The 20,510-nt window shown below is 44.0% G+C and overlaps 1 protein-coding gene across 5 annotated transcripts in view; it reads left to right on the top strand.

The window, feature by feature from the left end:
- Positions 1–20,510, top strand: part of LOC126202869 (serine/threonine-protein phosphatase 2A 56 kDa regulatory subunit gamma isoform) — a 408,052-nt gene that overhangs the window by 341,639 nt on the left and 45,903 nt on the right. For all 5 annotated transcript variants that reach the window (XM_049936933.1, XM_049936922.1, XM_049936904.1 and 2 more), the window contains one exon: positions 18,635–18,848. In XM_049936933.1, the coding sequence (XP_049792890.1) occupies positions 18,635–18,848 (214 nt within the window). The remainder of the gene's footprint in view (positions 1–18,634; positions 18,849–20,510) is intronic.

The raw sequence follows: 20,510 nt of genomic DNA, 5'->3' as shown, positions 1-20,510 counted from the left end.
GAGTGGTGGAGTAGGGAGAATGCGTGGGGCAGGAAAAGGGAGGGGTAGCAAGGGAGGAGTGGGGGAAGATGCTGGTAGTGTCTGTGGGAGTGTGCACGGACATGGTGGGAGCAGAGTAGGGCTGCTATGTGCAGCATCGGTAGGCTGTGCTGGGAAGTAGGGAAAGGGGAAGGAAGATTAGAGAAGAGGAAAGGGTTAGTAAGTGCACTAACAGGATAGAAGGTTGTGTGTGTACCGCAGTGGAAGTGGGGAAGGAGACAGATAGGTGGAGGACAAGGATTAGCAAAGTTTGAGGCTAGAGGCATTATAGGAATGGAGGATATGTAATAGGGAGAGTTCCCACTCGCACAGGTTGGAAGAGCTGATGTCAGTGGGAAGGGTTCAGATTGTACAGGCTTTGAAGCAGTCATCAGAGTGAAGCACATCGTGCTGGACAGCATGTTCAGCAACTGGGTGGTCCAGCTCTCTCTTGGCCACAGTTTGATGTGGCCAATCGTAGACAGCTAACTTCTTAGTTTTCATACCCACATAGAAAGAGAGACTGTGGTTTGGTTTGTAGATCACATGGTTGCCTTCCTAGTTTAACCATGCCTTTGATGGGATGGGAAGTGGTTAACCCTTCCTTTGATGGGATGGCAGCTGTTGGGACAGGACTGCAGTAGGTGGTTATAGGAGGTTCTATGCGACACTGCACCTCCTCCTCCTCCTCCTCCTCCTCCTCCTCCAACTCTATCCTTTCTATACTGTTTTTGAATGCGTACTGTTGTAGTAATAATAATGTACTAAAGCTGCTGCTTTTATAAATTTTTTATTTACCAGTACAGGTTTCGAGCAGTGGCTCGTTCTCAGACAGTATTGCCTAAAGCCCATTTTACACAGTAGAATTTTTTGTCTCAGTTGACTACTCGAGACGAGTGAATCTACTGCGTTGCCCCTGGCATTTTTTTCCTGTCCTTATCTCCTCTGTCTCGAGTGGACTTTTTTTGTATACACGTCAGTGCCGAAACTGCATTTGTTGCGAGAGCTGTCTGCTTTGCAGTTCGGTGAAGTGAAGATGTGAGGCACTCTGCTTTTTAAGAAAAGATCAAAATACAGCAACAAAATGTAGGAATAAGAAATGATGATAAAGTGTATTAATGATGAAAATAAAATTGGTAGTGGGTGTTTTTTCAGAGGCTGTGCTGGTAAATGCTTTACGCTCCTGAGAACTAAAAGAATTTGAAATATTGTCATCCAAACATTTTGAAAGATATACATTCATTTGCTTGAAAAAATTTGTACTTGCAACTCATCAAACAATGTATAGAAGGCAATAAATGACATCATTTTACATTATTCTTTTTATCTTGTGTTCTTGGTAATCAAAGAACATTGAAAATTATTTTTTACATCAAATTATCCTGCATTTTTTACTGTTGAAATAATATTCATTAAAGCATGTTTACTTATCAATGTTATTATAAATGCATAGTGTAGGATGCTTTTGTATAAAATGTAAATACCGTTTTGCTCTCTGATATTTCCTCTTTCGTTTAAAACAGTAGTAGGAAAAATACCAAGAACCTTGTTAATGTGTCACGGAAACAAAGCAAGTAGGGCACTAAAGATTAAAATGACAGAGAAGCACAAAATCCTATTTTTATAACAGAAATTAGTTCAGTCGGACTAGTGTAACTGTCTGCAGGCACCACCATAGGCCGTTGTTTCTGTGCATGCACAGTGTGCAGCATACTCGGAAATTCAGAATTCCACACTCAGCACAATCAATAGAGCATTGATGTCGTCATAGACACACTCGCAACTTGGTTGATTGCTGATTTACACAGGGATGAGAAGCAGACACATTTCTTGTAGTAGATTTTGACTAAAAAGTCGCTCATATAAAACAGGCCTTAAGAATGAGCCATTAACGAAACCAGTGGTGCTGCATTTGTCTGTATATGAAGACGCGCAGAGTAGGCTAACCGACAGTTTTTAAAAAAGATGGTTTGTAAATGAGGCATCTTTCCCTCGACACCCCACCGACAAAAAAAAAAAAGTAAATAAAAATCAGTCACATCCTTCGTAGAACAACTTTACGTGAGAAATAATTGATTAATAAAGAACAATAATACTATGTGAAGACTGGTTTGTACATTCTCAAACATCTACAGTCACAAATTATCACTAACTCTAATAAAACTTTTTTTCGTAACTTCATATTGTATAACATGTTTAACAGATTTTAAATGAATTTATTCTTTAAAAAGCACACAGAAACTATTAACAGTAATCATTGTTATCAAACAATCCACTGTCATCAACATTCTCAGATTGTGTCATATTTAAGGTTTCTATAACACCCCTCGTGAAGTGGTGGAATGTAATTCAGTAATTCCTGTAAATCCTATAGCTTGGCGGGTTTTATAAGTCTTGGACCAAACTAGTAATGGAAGGCCTACCTGGTACTTCTTTTTTTTCCCTAATATTTATAGTATCAATCTCTCCATTACCATATTTAAAGAAAAACTAAAAAAGTGTAATCTGTCATCATTTTCAAATATGTTAAATTACTTAATAAATCCTGCTGCCCAGGTCGGTCTGCCGCTATGCCTTATCTTGAAGAGGTTTTACAGTAAAAATCATATAGTGGAGGACCTGAGTTACATTCCATCCTATATTTTTCATTGATTGATTTTGCAATAATTAACACGTTAATACTAAAAGGTATCAGATAGATTATATTATGGTAAGACAGAGATTTAGGAACCAGGTTTTAAATTGTAGGACATTTCCAGGGGCAGATGTGGACTCTGACCACAATCTATTGGTTATGAACTGTAGATTAAAACTGAAGAAATAGCAAAAAGGTGGGAATTTAAGGAGATGGGACCTGGATAAACTGACTAAACCAGAGGTTGTACAGTGTTTCAGGGACAGTACAAGGGAACAATTGACAGGAATGGGGGAAAGAAATACAGTAGAAGACGAATGGGTAGCTCTGAGGGATGAAGTAGTGAAGGCAGCCGAGGATCAAGTAGGTAAAAAGACGAGGGCTAGTAGAAATCCTTGGGTAACAGAAGAAATATTGAACTTAATTGATGAAAGGAGAAAATATAAAAATGCAGTAAATGAAGCTGGTAAAAAGAAATACAAACGTCTCAAAAATGAGATCGACAGGAAGTGCAAAATGGCTAAGCAGGGATGACTAGAGGACAAATGTAAGGATGTAGAGGCTTATCTCACTAGGGGTAAGATAGATACAGCCTACAGGAAAATTAAAGAGACCTTTGGAGAAAAGAGCCACTTGTATGAATATCAAGAGCTCAGATGAAAACCCAGTTCTAAGCAAAGAGGGGAAAGCAGAAAGGTGGAAGGAGTATATAGAGGGTCGATACAAGGGCGATATACTTGAGGACAATATTATGGAAATGGAAGAGGATGTAGATGAAGATGAAGGTGAAATGGGAGATACGATACTGCGTGAAGAGTTTGACAGAGCACTGAAAGACCTGAGTCGAAAAAAGGCCCCGGAGGTAGACAACATTCCATTAGAACTACTGACGGCCTTGGGAGAGCCAGTCATGACAAAACTCTACCATCTGGTCAGCAAAATGTATGAGACAGGCGAAATACCCTCAGACTTCAAGAAGAATATAATAGTTCCAATCCCAAAGAAAGCAGGTGTTGACAGGTGTGAAAATTACCGAACTATCAGTTTAATAAGTCGCAGCTGCAAAATACTAACGCGAATTATTTACAGACGAATTGAAAAACTGGTAGAAGCCGACCTCGGGGAAGATCAGTTTGGATTCCGTAGAAATGTTGGAACACGTGAGGCAATACTGACCTTACGACTTATCTTACAAGGGAACCTCCCCATCGAACCCCCCTCAGATTTAGGTACAAGTTGGCACAGTGGATAGGCCTTGAAAAACTGAACACAGATCAATTGAGAAAACAGGAAGAAGTTGTGTGGAACTGTGAAAAAATAAGCAAGATATACAAACTGAGTAGTCCATGGGCCACATAGGCAACATCATGGACTATGCGAGCTCAGTAGCGCCGTGGTAGCGTGAGCAGCTGCAGAACGAGAGGTCCTTGGTTCAAGTCTTCCCTCGAGTGGAAATTTTACTTACTTTATTTTTGCATAGTTATTATCTGTCCGTTCGTTCATTGACGTCTCTGTTAACTGTAATAAGTTTAGTGTCTGTGTTTTGCGACCGCATCACAAAACTGTGCGATTAGTAAGACGAAAGGACGTGCCTCTCCAGTGGGAACCGAAAACATTTGATCGCAAGGTCATAGGTCAACCGATTCCTCCACAGGAAAACACATCTGATATATTCTATACGACACTGGTGACGGCATGTGTGTCACATGACAGGAATATGTTGTCGACCCACCTAACTTGTACACTTGGCGAATGGGTAAAAAGATTCTTCTACCTTGCCCGATTTAGGTTTTCTTGTGGATGTGATAATCACTCCCAAAAAAGTGATTAAAACATAAGAGTTTGTCACATAAACTGAAAATAAAAAAATTAAACTTTTCACTTGATGGAAGATTCGAACCAAGGACCTTTCGTTCCGCAGCTGCTCACGTTACCACAAGACCACAACGCTCCTGCATTTCCAGTGTCCTTGATGTTGCCTATCTTCCCACGAACTACTCAGTTTGTATATTTTGCTTATTTTTTCACAGTTCCACACAACTTCTTCCTGTTTTCTCAATTGATCTGTGTTCAGTTTTTCAAGGCCTATCCACTGTGCCAACTTATAACTAAATCTGAGGGGGGTGCGATGGGGAGGTTCCCTTGTTAGAAGAAAGATTAAGGACAGGCAAACCTACGTTTCTAGCATTTGTAGACTTAGAGAAAGCTTTTGACAATGTTGACTGGAATACTCTCTTTCAAATTCTAAAGGTGGCAGGGGTAAAATACAGGGAGCGAAATGCTATTTACACTTTGTACAGAAACCAGATGGCAGTTATAAAAGTCGAGGGAGATGAAAGGGAAGCAGTGGTTGGGAAGGGAGTGAGACAGGGTTGTAGCCTGTCCCCGATGTTATTCAATCTGTATATTGAGCAAGCAGTAAAGGAAACAAAAGAAAAATTCGGAGTAGGTATTAAAATCCATGGAGAAGAAATAAAAACTTTGAGGTTCGCTGATAACATTGTAATTCTGTCAGAGACAGCAAAGGACTTGGAAGAGCAGTTGAACGGAATGGACAGTGTCTTGAAAGGAGGATATAAGATGAACATCAACAAAAGCAAAACGAGGATAATGGAATGTAGTCGAAGGAAGTCGGGTGATGGTGAGGGAATTAGATTAAGAAATGAGACACTTAAAGTAGTAAAGGAGTTTTGCTATTTGGGGAGCAAAGTGACTGATGATGGTCGAAGTAGAGAGGATATAAAATGTAGACTGGCAATGGCAAGGAAAGCGTTTCTGAAGAAGAGAGACTTGTTAACATCGAGTATAGATTTAAGTGTCAGGAAGTCGTTTCTGAAAGTATTTGTATGGAGTATAGCCATGTATGGAAGTGAAACATGGACAATAAATAGTTTGGACAAGAAGAGAATAGAAGCTTTCGAAATGTGGTACTACAGAAGAATGTTGAAGATTAGGTGGGTAGATCACGTAACTAATGAGGTGGTATTGAATAGGATTGGGGAGAAGAGAAGTTTGTGACACAACTTGACTAGAAGAAGGGATCGGTTGGTAGGACATGTCCTGAGGCATCAAGGGATCACAAATTTAGCATTGGAGGGCAGCGTGGAGGGTAAAAATCGTAGAGGGAGACCAAGAGATGAATACATTAAGCAGATTCAGAAGGATGTAGGTTGCAGTAGGTACTGGGAGATGAAGGAGCTTGCACAGGATAGATTAGCATGGAGAGCTGCATCAAACCAGTCTCAGGACTGAAGACCACAACAACAACAACAACAACAACAACAACAACACGTTAACTGCCCCTTCCTTTTAGCCCTTCACACTAAATATGCCATCCCACCTTTCTTTCCCCGGTGTGAGTGCATGGTTATGTCCATCTTTGATTTTCTTTGCCAAGTAGTGTTGTTCTCCTAGATTTAACTACTTGAATTTCATTTTGGAATTGTTGGTTTGGGAGGCCTGTGGCATTACCTTCATACCAGCCAGGTTCCTTCCTCCTCCCCCCCCCCCCAACCCCCACCCCTTCTTCCCCCATTCCTCCAACCTTTCATCTCGTCTTATGTGTCATTTTATTCTCCCTTTCTTGTCTTCTTCCCCTGATGTTTTCCCCATTTTTTTGTAATCAGGATATGGTGTGGGGACTGGGACAGGTTGGTGGCGGTGCTGGCATCCCAGTGCACACTGTGCTTCCGGGGCGCCCCCCACTCCTCACTCCTGTGCTGCCCTGGTGTTCCTTTGGCCTCTTTGTTTGCCCATTCTCCCTTCCCATCAAACAATTACTCCACCAGCCCAGTTCAAAGGCAAATTTCCTTTTCCATCTCATCCAGTCGTGGTACTACTGATACTCCAAAATATAATGTAGGGTTACACCTCATCTCACTCAATATTATCCTGGTCTCTAATATATTAATCAGTTCCTTAGGCAATGCTATGACTTACTAAAATCGTGCCTTTAAATGAAGTCGATTTTGCCCACCGCTTCTAGAATAGCTTCACCTGCCCCCCCACCCCCACCTACAATAGCCTCTGCAGTATACGGGTCAGATCCTATGTTGCTTCTGCACCCATTTCCCCATCCTATAGCTCCTACCCTTGTGACCTGTGACCATCCTCACTGTAAGACTTGTTCTATGCACCCTCCTACCACCAGCTATGCCTGCGCTATAAGTGGTGAAACATACGCTATCAAAGGAAGAGGCATCTGTGAAACAATACGTCATGTACCAGCTGTTAGCCGAACACTATTCGGTCTTTTACATTGGTGTGACTACCACCAAGTTATCAGTTAGCATTATAGACAGAAGGTGTATACTGGCTGCACACAATATTCTGCTCTACCACTTTACTCTTGTGACCTCTGTGCCTGTTTTATCACACATGCCATCTGGATCCGTACCCCTAACAGCAGTTTCTCAGAACTCTACAGGTGGGAACTGGCATTTCAGGTCCTCGATTGGCGCCCACCTGGCCTTAATTTACATTAATTTCTTGGGACCTAGCATTTCTTCTAAGTAACTATTTCTTTCTTCACTCCCTTTTAGTTCTCTGTATCTTATTTTCTAACCTGCCTGTTTTTCCCCACCCCCCAGTCTCTTTGCATGTAATATATGTAGCTTTCCACTCTCATTAACTCTTGCATGATGCTGTGTCAGTAATCTCTGTCTTGCTTATCATCCTATCTTCCATGTTCGAGGTGTCAGATTTTGAAACCCCACCTGATGCAGTCCCCAACAATCAGTCTTTCATTTTCATTCCATCTGGCAAGTCTTCACTGATCCAGGGTTCTGGGTGACTTTTCCAAACTCTTCCCATATCATAAACATCATCAGTCATTTCCCTTCACCCCTCTTCGTTCCCTTATACCCTTAAGAGCCATAGGCTCTTCTGAAAGCTTGAATAGTCCCTTAAATTTTGTACGTGTTTGCTCCTACTGCCAATTTTGAAAGGATGTATTAGCTATCCAATTGTATTTTTCAAAATTGATGTTTTAGCAAGAAATACTGGAGATAGATTTGTTTAACTACCTGAAGTTTTGGAAACAGATACTGCATAAATACTTTAGCTGACTGTAACCACTAACTGCCATCTCTTTTCACTTTTAAACCACATCCACTATTTCCAGTACAGTGCAGTCTACCTTTTCAAAAATTCTTACTCATCACCACCACCACCACCACCACCACCACCACCATCATCATCTCCCTGAGGTATCACCAATCTTTGCTGGGTTTGTGCTTGGCTATCACGGGGCCCCAGCCTTTGCAGCATCTTTTGCCTTCTGTGCTGCATGTCTATCCTCTTGCTATTTTTTCCCCCCTCCCTTAGGGAACATAACTGGGGTTTCATATGGAATGTTCTGCATTGTCCATTGCTAACATAAGAACAGTCTCATCACTGTTTTTCATTCCCTATTCCTTCCTTTGTTTCCCTTCTCTTCTCATTCCCCTGCTTTGGCGTTTGTGGTTCCTCTTTCTCTTCTTGCTCCCTGTGCGCTCCTGACAGCCAGCCCACGCGTCTACATGTAACAGGTGACTGGGTAACGTGTAATTCCCAGCCCCAGGTCGATGGGTAGGGTTCACATGTACCCCCTGGTACAGCGGCTACCTTTCCAAATTGCAGATTGGTTCCTCTGTCAGGTGTTCAGGAGGTGTACGTGAGGTGTGAACAAACACCTAAGGCAGGTGTGCCCCCTTGTGACGAGGGCCCCAGATGGGAGGAGCACGCCATTGGAGACACTGGCAATCGTGGGGGTTTCTCGCAATGAGTCAGTCATCTTCACAATCAGCATCTACGAAACATAAACAGAATGAGGCTAACAATTTAAAGACCCTTCCAGCTGCACCACGGTTCCTCATGGTTTCAAGTGTTGAAGATGGGCAGTCCTTCACAACAGTAAATCCATTTATTATTCAGAAAGGTGTTGATGCAGTTGCCAGCCCTGTGAAATCCTGCTCTCATTTACAGAATGGCACTTCGCTTTTGAAGACAACTTTTGATTCTCAACATAATAACCGCTTGTCACCTCACTCCCCCAAGGCTATCCTGTTCGTGTCGAGGCCCATAGAACTCTGAATTCTTCCCATGGTGTTATATACACAAGGCTGCCTGACGGTCTGACCGAGACCAAAATCCAATCGTACGTCTTTGATCAGGGTGTCGTTGCCATCCATCGGACGATGAAAAAGGTAGATTCCTCCTTAGTGCCCACCCGCACTCTTTTTCTCACCTTTGATAGTGGTGCTTCCGTCAAAGATCCAAACAGTCTATGAAATTATCACAGTCTGACCATACATTCCAAATCCAATATGCTGCTCCCAGTGTCATTGTTCCAACACTAGAATGTTTTGTCGTCACCCAGACAAATGTGTAACCTGTGGTAGGGATGCACATGAGGGCGATTGCCCACCCCATTCTCCACACTGTATCAATTGGAATGGCGGCCGTGCCGCCTCCTCGCAGGATTGTACTATATATCTTGATGAGTGGGCTCTCCAGGAGATACGGGTAAAGGAAAAAGTGCCTTACCCAGTCGCTTGCAAGTTGTTGGCTATTCAGAATTGCTGTGTTCTACCATCTGGCACATATAGTTCTGTTCTTGCTATCTCTCACTGCATGAAGGACAGCTCTGAGGTTGTGAAATCGCCCAGTGTCAAGGTAGCATCGCCATCCTCTCATAAAGCTGTGCAACAAGCCATCAAACACTTATCCCAAGGGGCAAAGCCACCAGCTACACAACCGGTAGGCCAAAAGGACAGGAGTAGTACTCCTGTGAAGACTTCCTATGTCCATCCAGCCAACCAACATCAGAGTCTTCCTCTGGTAAACAGAAAGGCTCAAAATCCAACGAAGGCAAATGGTCTTCTCCTTCACCAACTTGAAGATCCTCTTCGACGGTGTTGCCGTGCGATACCTTAGCTCAGCCACCTCCGTGTCGCCAGTATGCACCATCAACTGTTGTTCTGCTTGGGACTCCACACTGACAGCACAAGCAAGCTGATGCTTCTGTGGACCTCCTGCAGCAGGATTTTCCTGTTTCTGTGCCCTGTAGCAGCTAGTCTTCTCAGCCTGTCACTTGGCAGCCGCCGAGGTGTCACCCCTTCATTTCTTTCTCATGACTCTCCTTCAGTGTAACATTTGCAGCCTTTGGTCCCACAAAGAGTATTTACAGCTGCTTCTAGTATCGTAGCATCCCTGTGCACTCTACCTTCAAGAAACAAAATTGCATCCTCATGAGCACTTTGAGCTTTGACACTTTTTCCCGGTTCGTTTTAACCTTCCCCCTGAGGTCAGCATTCCATCTCATGGGGGTGTCATGCTGCTTACACAGAATGACATTCATAGTCAACCCATCTCGCTAACTACCAGTCTTCAAGCTGTTGCAGTTCGCCTTTTCCTTCTGCACCTGACTTTTCCCCTGTATACCATTTATGTCCCTCCATCATTCGATGTCACTAGGTCAGATTTCCTTCAGATTATTGGGCAGCTACATCACCCATTTCTGCTACTCGGTGATTTTAATGCGCATCATCCCATTAGGGGTTCTCTCAGAAGCTGTCAGAGAGGTGCCCTCATGGCTGATTTTCTCAATCAACTCAACCTCTTCTGCCTTAACACTGGAGCAGCCACATTCCTTTCCACCTCCTCACACCCCTATTCCCATTTGGACCTATCCTTCAGCACTGCCCAGCTTACCCATTGTCTTGAGTGGCCTGTTCTGTCTGGCACCTACTCGAATGACCATTTCCCATATACTATCCATTTGCTGACTTTACCCCACCTGCATTGCACACCCAAACGGCAGGTTACTAAGGGTGACCGGGGCTTTTCTCCTCCTTGGCGACCTTCAAAGAATAAGATTTCCCCAGTTGTGATTACCAGGTGGAAAGTCTCACAAACATTATGCTTACTGCTGTGGAACATTCCATTCCTTTCACTTCGTCTTTGCCACGTCAGTGCCCCAGTCCCTTGGTGGATTGAGGCATGCCGCGAAGGCCAACCTCTGATGACTCTCTGGGAACAAGATCCATTTGCCAATTTCCAGCCTGACAATAGCAGACGATGTCATCGTGGACACTATTGTTATCTCCAACACCTCGGGCCACAATTTTGCGGAAATTTCAAGCTCTTTGCACTATCATCCTCTCTTCCTCCATCAGAAACAAGCGCAGGCAGCTTGGGCAATATTCTTGTCTTCTCAGAATCTTGAGTGCTACAATGCAGCCTTTACTATGAGGGAGCTAGGTCATGCTCTCAGTTCATCCTGATCCTCCACCGCAGGGCCAAATGCTATCCACATTCAGATGTTGCAGCACCTCTCTCGTGCAGGTAAGCACTTTCTGCTTAACACGTACAACTGCATCTGGGCATAGGGCACATTTCCCGGACATTGGCATGAAGCCAGTCATACCCATACCTCAGTCTGATAAGGTCAAAAACCTTCCTTCTAGCTACCGCCCCATCTCTCTGACCAGCTGTGTTTGCAGGGTGATGGAACGTATGATATATGCCTGGCTGGTACAGTGGCTCGAGTCTCGCAATTTACTAATGACTGCACAGTGTGGATTTTGAGCTCGCTGTTCTGTGGTTGACCATCTCGTTACTTTGTCCACCCGTGTCATGAATGGTTTTCTGCAGAAATCCCAGCCTGTGGCCGTGTTTTTCAGTGTGGAGAATGTCTATGACACCTGCTGTAGGACGGTAACCTCTGTACTCTTTACACGTGGGGCTTCTGTGACTGCCTGCCCCATTTCCTTTATGAATTTTTAAAAGACTGAGTTTACAATGTGTGTACGGGTTCTGCCTTGTCGGATACCTTTATCCAGGAAGCAGATGTGCCTGAGCGTCGTCCTATTTGCTATCGCCATTAACCCTACAATGGCCTGTCTCCTGCCTGGCATCCTCGGCTCCCATTCTGTTGACAATTTTGCCATCTGTTGCAGTTCTCCACAGACTTGTCTCACTGAGCGGCGTCTTCAGTGATGTCTTGATCTTCTTTACTCTTGTATCATTGACGATGGCTTTTGTTTTTCCACTGACAAAACTGTCTTTATGAATTTCTGGCGTTGCAATTGGTTTCTGCCACCATCTTTACATCTTGGGCCTGTTGCTCTTTCATTTGTTGAAAGTACAAAATTCCTAGCACTCATGCTCAATAGGAAACGTTCTTATTCCTCCCGTGTGTCTTTCCTGGCAGCCCGTTGTATGCAAACCCTCAACGTCCTACGTTTCCTCAATGGTACTTTCTGGGGGTGCAGATCAAACCACCCTCCTCCTTTTGTACCGGTCCTTTGTCCGTTTGAAACTAGATTATGGGTGCTTTGTTTATGCATCTGCACATCCATCCCTCTTATGCCGTCTCAATACTATCTACCATCGTGGCATCTGTTTGGCCACTGGCGCCTTTTACACTAGCCTGGTTGAGACTCTGTATGCTGAAGCTGCTGAACTACGACTGTCCTACCACCGTGACTTTCTCCTCAGCAGGTATGCATCCCATTTGTCTGCCATGTGTGACCACCCGTCCTAGGCCTCCTTCTTTGATGATTCCTTTGATTGCCAGTATAGGGCATGTCCCTCTACTCTGTTACCTAGTGGAGTCCGCATTTGGCACTCGCTCCGGCGGCTTAACGTCACACTGCTTGCAGCTTTCCCTGTGGGTGTGAACCCTTCACCACCTTGGCTTCGTGGAGTGGCCTATGTTAACCTCGGCGTTCTTTCGCTTCCGAAGGACACTACTCCTGCCTTGGTCTATCGCCTCCAGTTTCATGACCTTCGCACAGAACTTCGCAATATTACCTTTGCACTGATGGCTCTCGGACTGACCGTGGGGTTGGATGTGCATTCGTCATTGGTGCCAACATTTTTTGATATCGGCTTTCGGCACACTGCTCAGTATTTACAGCCGAGATCTTTGCCGTGTATCAGGCCACGGAGTACATCCGGTGACATAGACTTTTCAATTGTGTCCTCTGCTCAGACACTTTCGGCGCCCTTCAAAGTTCGTGTGCGCTGTACACCGTCCATCCCTTAGTGCAACGGGTCAAGGGAAACTGTCACTTTCTCACTCTTGTCGGAGCCGCTGTGGTGTTTATGTTGGTTCTTGGTCATATCTGCCAGGAAATGAGGCTGCTGGTGCTGCTGCCAAGACAGCAGTCCTCGTACCTCAGCCCACTAGTTCCTATATTCCATCCAATGATTTCTGTATTGCCGTATGTCAGTAGGTGGTGTCACTTCGGCATCACCTTTGGTCCTCTCTTCATGGGAATAAGCTCTGGATTATTAAGCCTCTCCCAGTGGCTTGGACGACCTCCACTCGGCACTACCACTGGGAGGAGGTCATTATAACTAGGTTACGTATTGGGCTTTGCCTTTTTAGCCATCGTCATTTCTTAAGTGGCACTCTCCTCCCACATTGTACACATACCGCCCAAGCTTTAACTGTCTGCCACTTACTGATGGAATGCCCAGGTTTTAACCGTTTACATTCCTGCTTGGGTCTGCTGTCTGAGGTATTGACTGCTTAAGCAAATGATGCATGGGCTGTCAACTGTGTTTTACTTTTTATCCATCATAGGAATATGGCGGAGGCCATTTAGTTTTTAGTTTTGGGCCTCCATTTCTGTATGGTGTCCTTTGTACCCCTTTCTCTCCACATCCCTGTTCTTAGCTGTCTTGTCTTACGTCAATTGGGATTGACATGCAGTCATTTTTTAGCTCCTCTCTGTCTTTTTGGTCTATAGTTTTGACTTGGCACTTATGTTTCCAAATGTTTTTGTGCCCTAGAAGCAAAGCAATAATCACCATCATCATTGCAACTTTTTATGTGTATTTGATTATGCAATATACACTCCTGGAAATTGAAATAAGAACACCGTGAATTCATTGTCCCAGGAAGGGGAAACTTTATTGACACATTCCTGGGGTCAGATACATCACATGATCACACTGACAGAACCACAGGCACATAGACACAGGCAACAGAGCATGCACAATGTCGGCACTAGTACAGTGTATATCCACCTTTCGCAGCAATGCAGGCTGCTATTCTCCCATGGAGACGATCGTAGAGATGCTGGATGTAGTCCTGTGGAACGGCTTGCCATGCCATTTCCACCTGGCGCCTCAGTTGGACCAGCGTTCGTGCTGGACGTGCAGACCGCGTGAGACGACGCTTCATCCAGTCCCAAACATGCTCAATGGGGGACAGATCCGGAGATCTTGCTGGCCAGGGTAGTTGACTTACACCTTCTAGAGCACGTTGGGTGGCACGGGATACGTGCGGACGTGCATTGTCCTGTTGGAACAGCAAGTTCGCTTGCCGGTCTAGGAATGGTAGAACGATGGGTTCGATGACGGTTTGGATGTACCGTGCACTATTCAGTGTCCCCTCGACGATCACCAGTGGTGTACGGCCAGTGTAGGATATCGCTCCCCACACCATGATGCCGGGTGTTGGCCCTGTGTGCCTCGGTCGTATGCAGTCCTGATTGTGGCGCTCACCTGCACGGCGCCAAACACGCATACGACCATCATTGGCACCAAGGCAGAAGCGACTCTCATCGCTGAAGACGACACGTCTCCATTCGTCCCTCCATTCACGCCTGTCGCGACACCACTGGAGGCGGGCTGCACGATGTTGGGGCGTGAGCGGAAGACGGCCTAACGGTGTGCGGGACCGTAGCCCAGCTTCATGGAGACGGTTGCGAATGGTCCTCGCCGATACCCCAGGAGCAACAGTGTCCCTAATTTGCTGGGAAGTGGCGGTGCGGTCCCCTACGGCACTGCGTAGGATCCTACGGTCTTGGCGTGCATCCGTGCGTCGCTGCGGTCCGGTCCCAGGTCGACGGGCACGTGCACCTTCCGCCGACCACTGGCGACAACATCGATGTACTGTGGAGACCTCACGCCCCACGTGTTGAGCAATTCGGCGGTACGTCCACCCGGCCTCCCGCATGCCCACTATACGCCCTCGCTCAAAGTCCGTCAACTGCACATACGGTTCACGTCCACGCTGTCGCGGCATGCTACCAGTGTTAAAGACTGCGATGGAGCTCCGTATGCCACGGCAAACTGGCTGACACTGACGGCGGCAGTGCACAAATGCTGCGCAGCTAGCGCCATTCGACGGCCAACACCGCGGTTCCTGGTGTGTCCGCTGTGCCGTGCATGTGATCATTGCTTGTACAGCCCTCTCGCAGTGTCCGGAGCAAGTATGGTGGGTCTGACACACCAGTGTCAATGTGTTCTTTTTTCCATTTCCAGGAGTGTATGTTCTGTGGCTCAATAATAATAATAATAATAATAATAATAATAATAATAATAAGCGATGGAAAAAACAGATATCTATAAATATCTAGGATACAGACAAAAAATAGGAATAGATAATACAAATATTAAAGAAGAACTAAAAGAAAAATATAGACAAAGACTAACAAAAATACTGAAAACAGAATTGACAGCAAGAAACAAGACAAAAGCTATAAATACTTATGCCATACCAGTATTGACCTACTCATTTGGAGTAGTGAAATGGAGTAACACAGACCTAGAAGCACTCAATACACTTACACGATCACAATGCCACAAATATAGAATACATCACATACATTCAGCAACAGAAAGATTCACATTAAGCAGAAAGGAAGGAGGAAGGGGATTTATCGACATAAAAAACCTACACTATGGACAGGTAGACAATTTAAGAAAATTCTTTCTAGAACGAGCAGAAACTAGCAAAATACACAAGGCAATCACTCATATAAATACATCGGCTACACCACTGCAACTTCATAACCACTTCTACAACCCTTTAGATCACATAACATCAACAAATACGAAGAAAGTAAATTGGAAAAAGAAAACACTACATGGCAAGCACCCGTATCATCTAACACAGCCACACATCGATCAAGACGCATCCAACACATGGCTAAGAAAAGGCAATATATACAGTGAGACAGAAGGATTCATGATTGCAATACAGGATCAAACAATAAACACCAGGTATTACAGCAAGCATATTATTAAAGATCCCAATACCACAACAGATAAATGCAGACTTTGTAAACAACAAATAGAAACAGTAGATCACATCACAAGCGGATGTACAATACTAGCAAATACAGAATACCCCAGAAGACATGACAATGTCGCAAAAATAATACATCAACAGCTTGCCTTACAACATAAACTTATAAAACAACACGTTCCTACATACAAGTATGCACCACAAAATGTACTGGAGAATGATGAATACAAATTATACTGGAACAGAACCATTATAACAGATAAAACAACGCCACATAACAAACCTGACATCATACTCACCAATAAAAAGAAGAAATTAACACAATTAATCGAAATATCCATACCCAATACAACAAATATACAAAAGAAAACAGGAGAAAAAATTGAAAAATACATCCAACTGGCTGAGGAAGTCAAAGACATGTGGCATCAGGATAAAGTTGACATCATACCAATTATACTATCAACTACAGGAGTCATACCACACAATATCCACCAATACATCAATGCAATACAGCTACATCCAAACATATATATACAATTACAGAAATCCGTAATTATTGATACATGTTCAATTACCCGAAAGTTCCTAAATGCAATATAACATGTACCGTACAGCAAAAAGGAAGTGACGCTTGATAAAGGTCCGCGTCACTCCATTCTTAACCAGACTTCTAAAAAGTCTGAGAAAGTAATCAAATAATAATAATAGTGTGTAGGCACTAATGATCCAATAGTTGGGTGTCATAAATGATAACAATGACAAAACATTATCTTTCAGTTGCTATAAAATATAATACATAAATTTTTAAAACACAGTTGTGTGAAGGGTGTCATTCTGCTTCTAAAATAGACATGTAAATGCTATTAAAGAATGTCAAGTTTCTAGTGAAATTTAACGTAATTAATTTCATTACTAGAACAGGTAATCCAAGCCAACATTTATAGCATTTGTTGATTTAGTAACTATGGAAATACAATCTTTCCAGTTGTGAATTCATCAGGAATGAAATTTGCAGAGTGAAACATTATCTACAATTGTACAAAAACCAGACCGCAGGTGTAGAAGTAGGACAACGTGAAAGGGGGTGCAGTATTTGAGAAGGGAGGGAGACAATTTAGTATCTTACCCCTATCCCACTCCCACCTGCAAGTGAGGGAGACAGTGTATCTACTACTATCCACTCCCACTCACACCCACACATGTGCACACACACGTACGCACATTATTCAGTCTGTACGTTGAGCAAACAGTAAAGGAAACCAAGGAGTAGATTGGAAAAGTAATTGAAGGTGAGATAGAAGCAGTAGAACTACAGAACCACAGACAAACTATAAAGATTTTGTCAGAGAAAGTGAGATACTGGAAATCTCAGTTTAATGGACTGGATGGAGTCACAGTGTTTGAAGAAATTGGGCTGTCTCACTGTAGAATTCCCACAGTTTTCCTCAATCATTTCGGCCAGAGAGAGGCAACATTCCTTTGTTGAAGCTGTGCCAGCTTTGGACCTCTTGTTTCACCTTCCTTTTCTTGTTCACCTCTTGGTACACATTGATATATAGGTGTCATTGCCGTAGCCTATGCTGTATCCTGTCATTAGGTGCTCAAATAGGAACACATGCTGAAATTTGCATATATATTAATAATAAATATTTAGTGAAAAGCTGTTAGGATATGAGATGAGATTTCCACAAGACTTATGTGCCATTTGCATTTTCTTTTGCTACCCTTGACAGTATAAACTGCACCGACACTCTTCAGATTTGCTGTGGAAAAATGAACTATGCCTACTGTTCAATGCACATGTCATGTAATTTTGCAAGCACATCTGCAGAGCATATTGTGATCATTAATAATACATTTGAGGAAAAATGATGCTTGTGATATATCAGTTCAGGTAGTAATCTTCTGTTATAAGATATAAAATTTTGCACATGAAATATATTTTGTCAGTCCAGTTTTTGTGGATACTCCTCATTAATGCCCGTAGTGATAACAAAGTTTCTTAATAAGTCATGCAATACGGTACGACCACTGTGTTGGCTCATGTTTGTGAAACATGAATTTCACCAGACACACAATGAAAATGTTTGTTTGTGATCTAATAATGGTAGTAAATGTTCCTATTGTTAGCAACACTTTTATTTCAGAAGGTTTCACTCAGTGCAGTATAGTATTTATTCAGCTGACCAAACAGTAAGAATTCATGACTGATGTTAAGTGTTCATAATTAAAATACTCTCGTATTTCTATTCTTTTCTTGCAGTATTGAAGTCTCTGTAGCTACTGCTAACATGTTAATAACATGTTGCACATGGAACATGCCAATGCATTTATATTTTCATGCTTTTATTTGATACTCTATGAGATTCATAAACTATTGTCAGAATGATTGCCCGTCTTTGGCATGATAAATCAGTGTTTGTAGTTTATTGATTAATCATTCTTTCTTCTGATAGCGTATCACAGTAATTGTGTTCTTTGTTTCCCATTATTCTTATGGATACTTTCTACACATTTGTAGTCCACTGTCTTCTTCTTCAGCATGTACCAAAAGACTGGCCCCTCATTGCTGTTGTGTATCTGGTGTTCAGCGTAACAGTGACCTGCTGCATTTGGATTACATGCATGTGGAAGTCGTTGACTTTCTCTGTTTCTGTGATGCAAAAATATACCGATGTACGTAGGGTCATAAAGGGGGCGTGGGCGACGGGGGGTATATTGGATGGTACAGTTATTATCGGGCCAGCGACGAAGTTTTGTGGTGTCCAACTTGGCGTAAGATAAAATTTCTTGGTGAGACTGAGCCAAAATATGTTACAGTGAAACATAATCCATTAATAACATTTATACAGCAACAGATGGTAAGTCAAACATACGTTTGTTAAGTTTGTACATGTTTTCTTATTTATAGATAGTTGTTAAATAGTAGAACTTCTGTATTTTGTTGACAGCATTATCAACGGTTTTGCACTGCCTCTGAAGGAGGAGCACAAAATCTTCCTGTTGAAGGTCCTGCTGCCTTTACACAAGGTGAAGTCGTTGTCTGTGTACCACCCACAGCTGGCCTACTGCGTGGTGCAGTTCCTGGAGAAGGACGCGTCCCTCACGGAGCCAGTCATAAGGTCGCTCCTCAAGTTCTGGCCCAAGACACATTCACCAAAGGAGGTAAAATTTATTGTACATTATCTTAATTTGATAGTGATATTTTTAAAATACAAATTGTAAATTGCCATAGTTAGCATTACTTTTTGGAAGTAGGTGTTAGTATATGCAAAGCAGTGTTGGTGAAATTTATTTATGAAGATGGCAGTGGATTCTGATACACTGAGTGTTTGCAAGTTTCTATTCCAAAATACAGTGTTCTTTGACTGAAAATTAAAGTTACGGTGGTTTCTAACAACGACAATAATATTTGAAATGGTGTAATCTCCCCCCCCCCCCCCCCCCACACACACACACCTCCTTCACCCCCCCTGCGGGTTCGGGGGTTAGAATAGGCCCGTGGTATTCCTGCCTGTCGTAAGAGGCGACTAAAAGGAGTCTCAAACGTTTCGGCCTTAATGTGATGGTCCCCATTCTTCCAAATTCAACAGAAGTACGAGCCTTTTGGGGAAGGACACCTTACGTGGTGCACCATCAGTCCTCTGTGCCCTAAGGCCTTGGCACTCTTGATCGTCTTGGCGTCGTAACTGCACCCTCCATCCGTCATTTTGGGCGTACACACCTGATGGATTGTGTACGTAACGCCCTTGGTGCGTCACCATCTGCACTCACGATCACTATGGACTACCCATGGCACCCAAAATCCAGCACGGTAGCCAGCTCGTTGTGGTGGGGTCGTCATGTACCCTCTAGATTGTAGCCCCCTGACAACACAGGGATCGTACTGCCGATGCCTGAGCTGACACCTCCCCACGTAAGTCAAGGAGTCGATGCTCGTCTCTCTGGGGCATCAGGACTCCCGGAAACGGCCATCCTGCCAGGTGGCCTTTGCTGTGGCTGGGTGGCGCCCGTGGGGAGAGCCCCTGGTCGGAGTGGGTGGCATCGGGGCAGATGCCCCGCAATGAAGCGGGTGAAGTCTCAATCCGGTGGTCGCACGACCGCCAACGTCTCTAAGCGCGGTAAGACGGAATTTAATGCTGTGACATATAACCCCAAATCGTTCCCTTCCCTAGCCACACCATGGGAGGAACGTAGGGCTGCGGACAGACAGGAGCCGTATTCACAGCGATACCTTGTGTGCAGCAGAACCGATGGGGATTCGTTTTTGGGGACGAAGCCTCTCTTCTTTGTTCACCATCTTGAAGATAAGTTTGGGGAAGTGGCATCTGTTTCCAAAATGAGGAGCGGGGCTATTTTGATACAAGCAGTTTCATCTGCACAATCACGGGCGTTACTCACCTGTGAGAAGCTCGGTGACATCCCCGTTCATGTCACTCCCCATAAGTCCTTAAATTTGGTCCAGGGGATTATTTTTCATAAAGATCTTCTGCTACAGTCTGATGACGAGCTACGTGAGAACCTGGCACGATGAGGTGTGCACTTTGTCCGTCGTGTCTTTAGGGGGCCCAAGGATAATAGGGTCGCTACCGGTGCCTTCATCTTGGCCTTTGAGGGTGACTGCTTGCCTGAGAAGGTCAAGGTCATGATCTACCGGTGCGATGTCAAGCCCTATGTCCCACCCCCTATGCGATGCTTCTAGTGCTGTAAGTTCGGACATATGTCCTCCAGATGCACTGCCAGCCCCACATGTCGTGATTGTGGACGACCTTCACATCCTAATGCTCCGTGTGCTCCGCCTCCCACCTGCGTTAACTGTGGGGAGCA

Source organism: Schistocerca nitens, chromosome 1 (genome assembly GCF_023898315.1).
Source record: "Schistocerca nitens isolate TAMUIC-IGC-003100 chromosome 1, iqSchNite1.1, whole genome shotgun sequence".
In the NCBI taxonomy this organism is placed as follows: domain Eukaryota; kingdom Metazoa; phylum Arthropoda; class Insecta; order Orthoptera; family Acrididae; genus Schistocerca; species Schistocerca nitens.
Note: the sequence above shows the minus strand (reverse complement) of the source record. Positions and strands in the feature narration are given on the sequence as shown.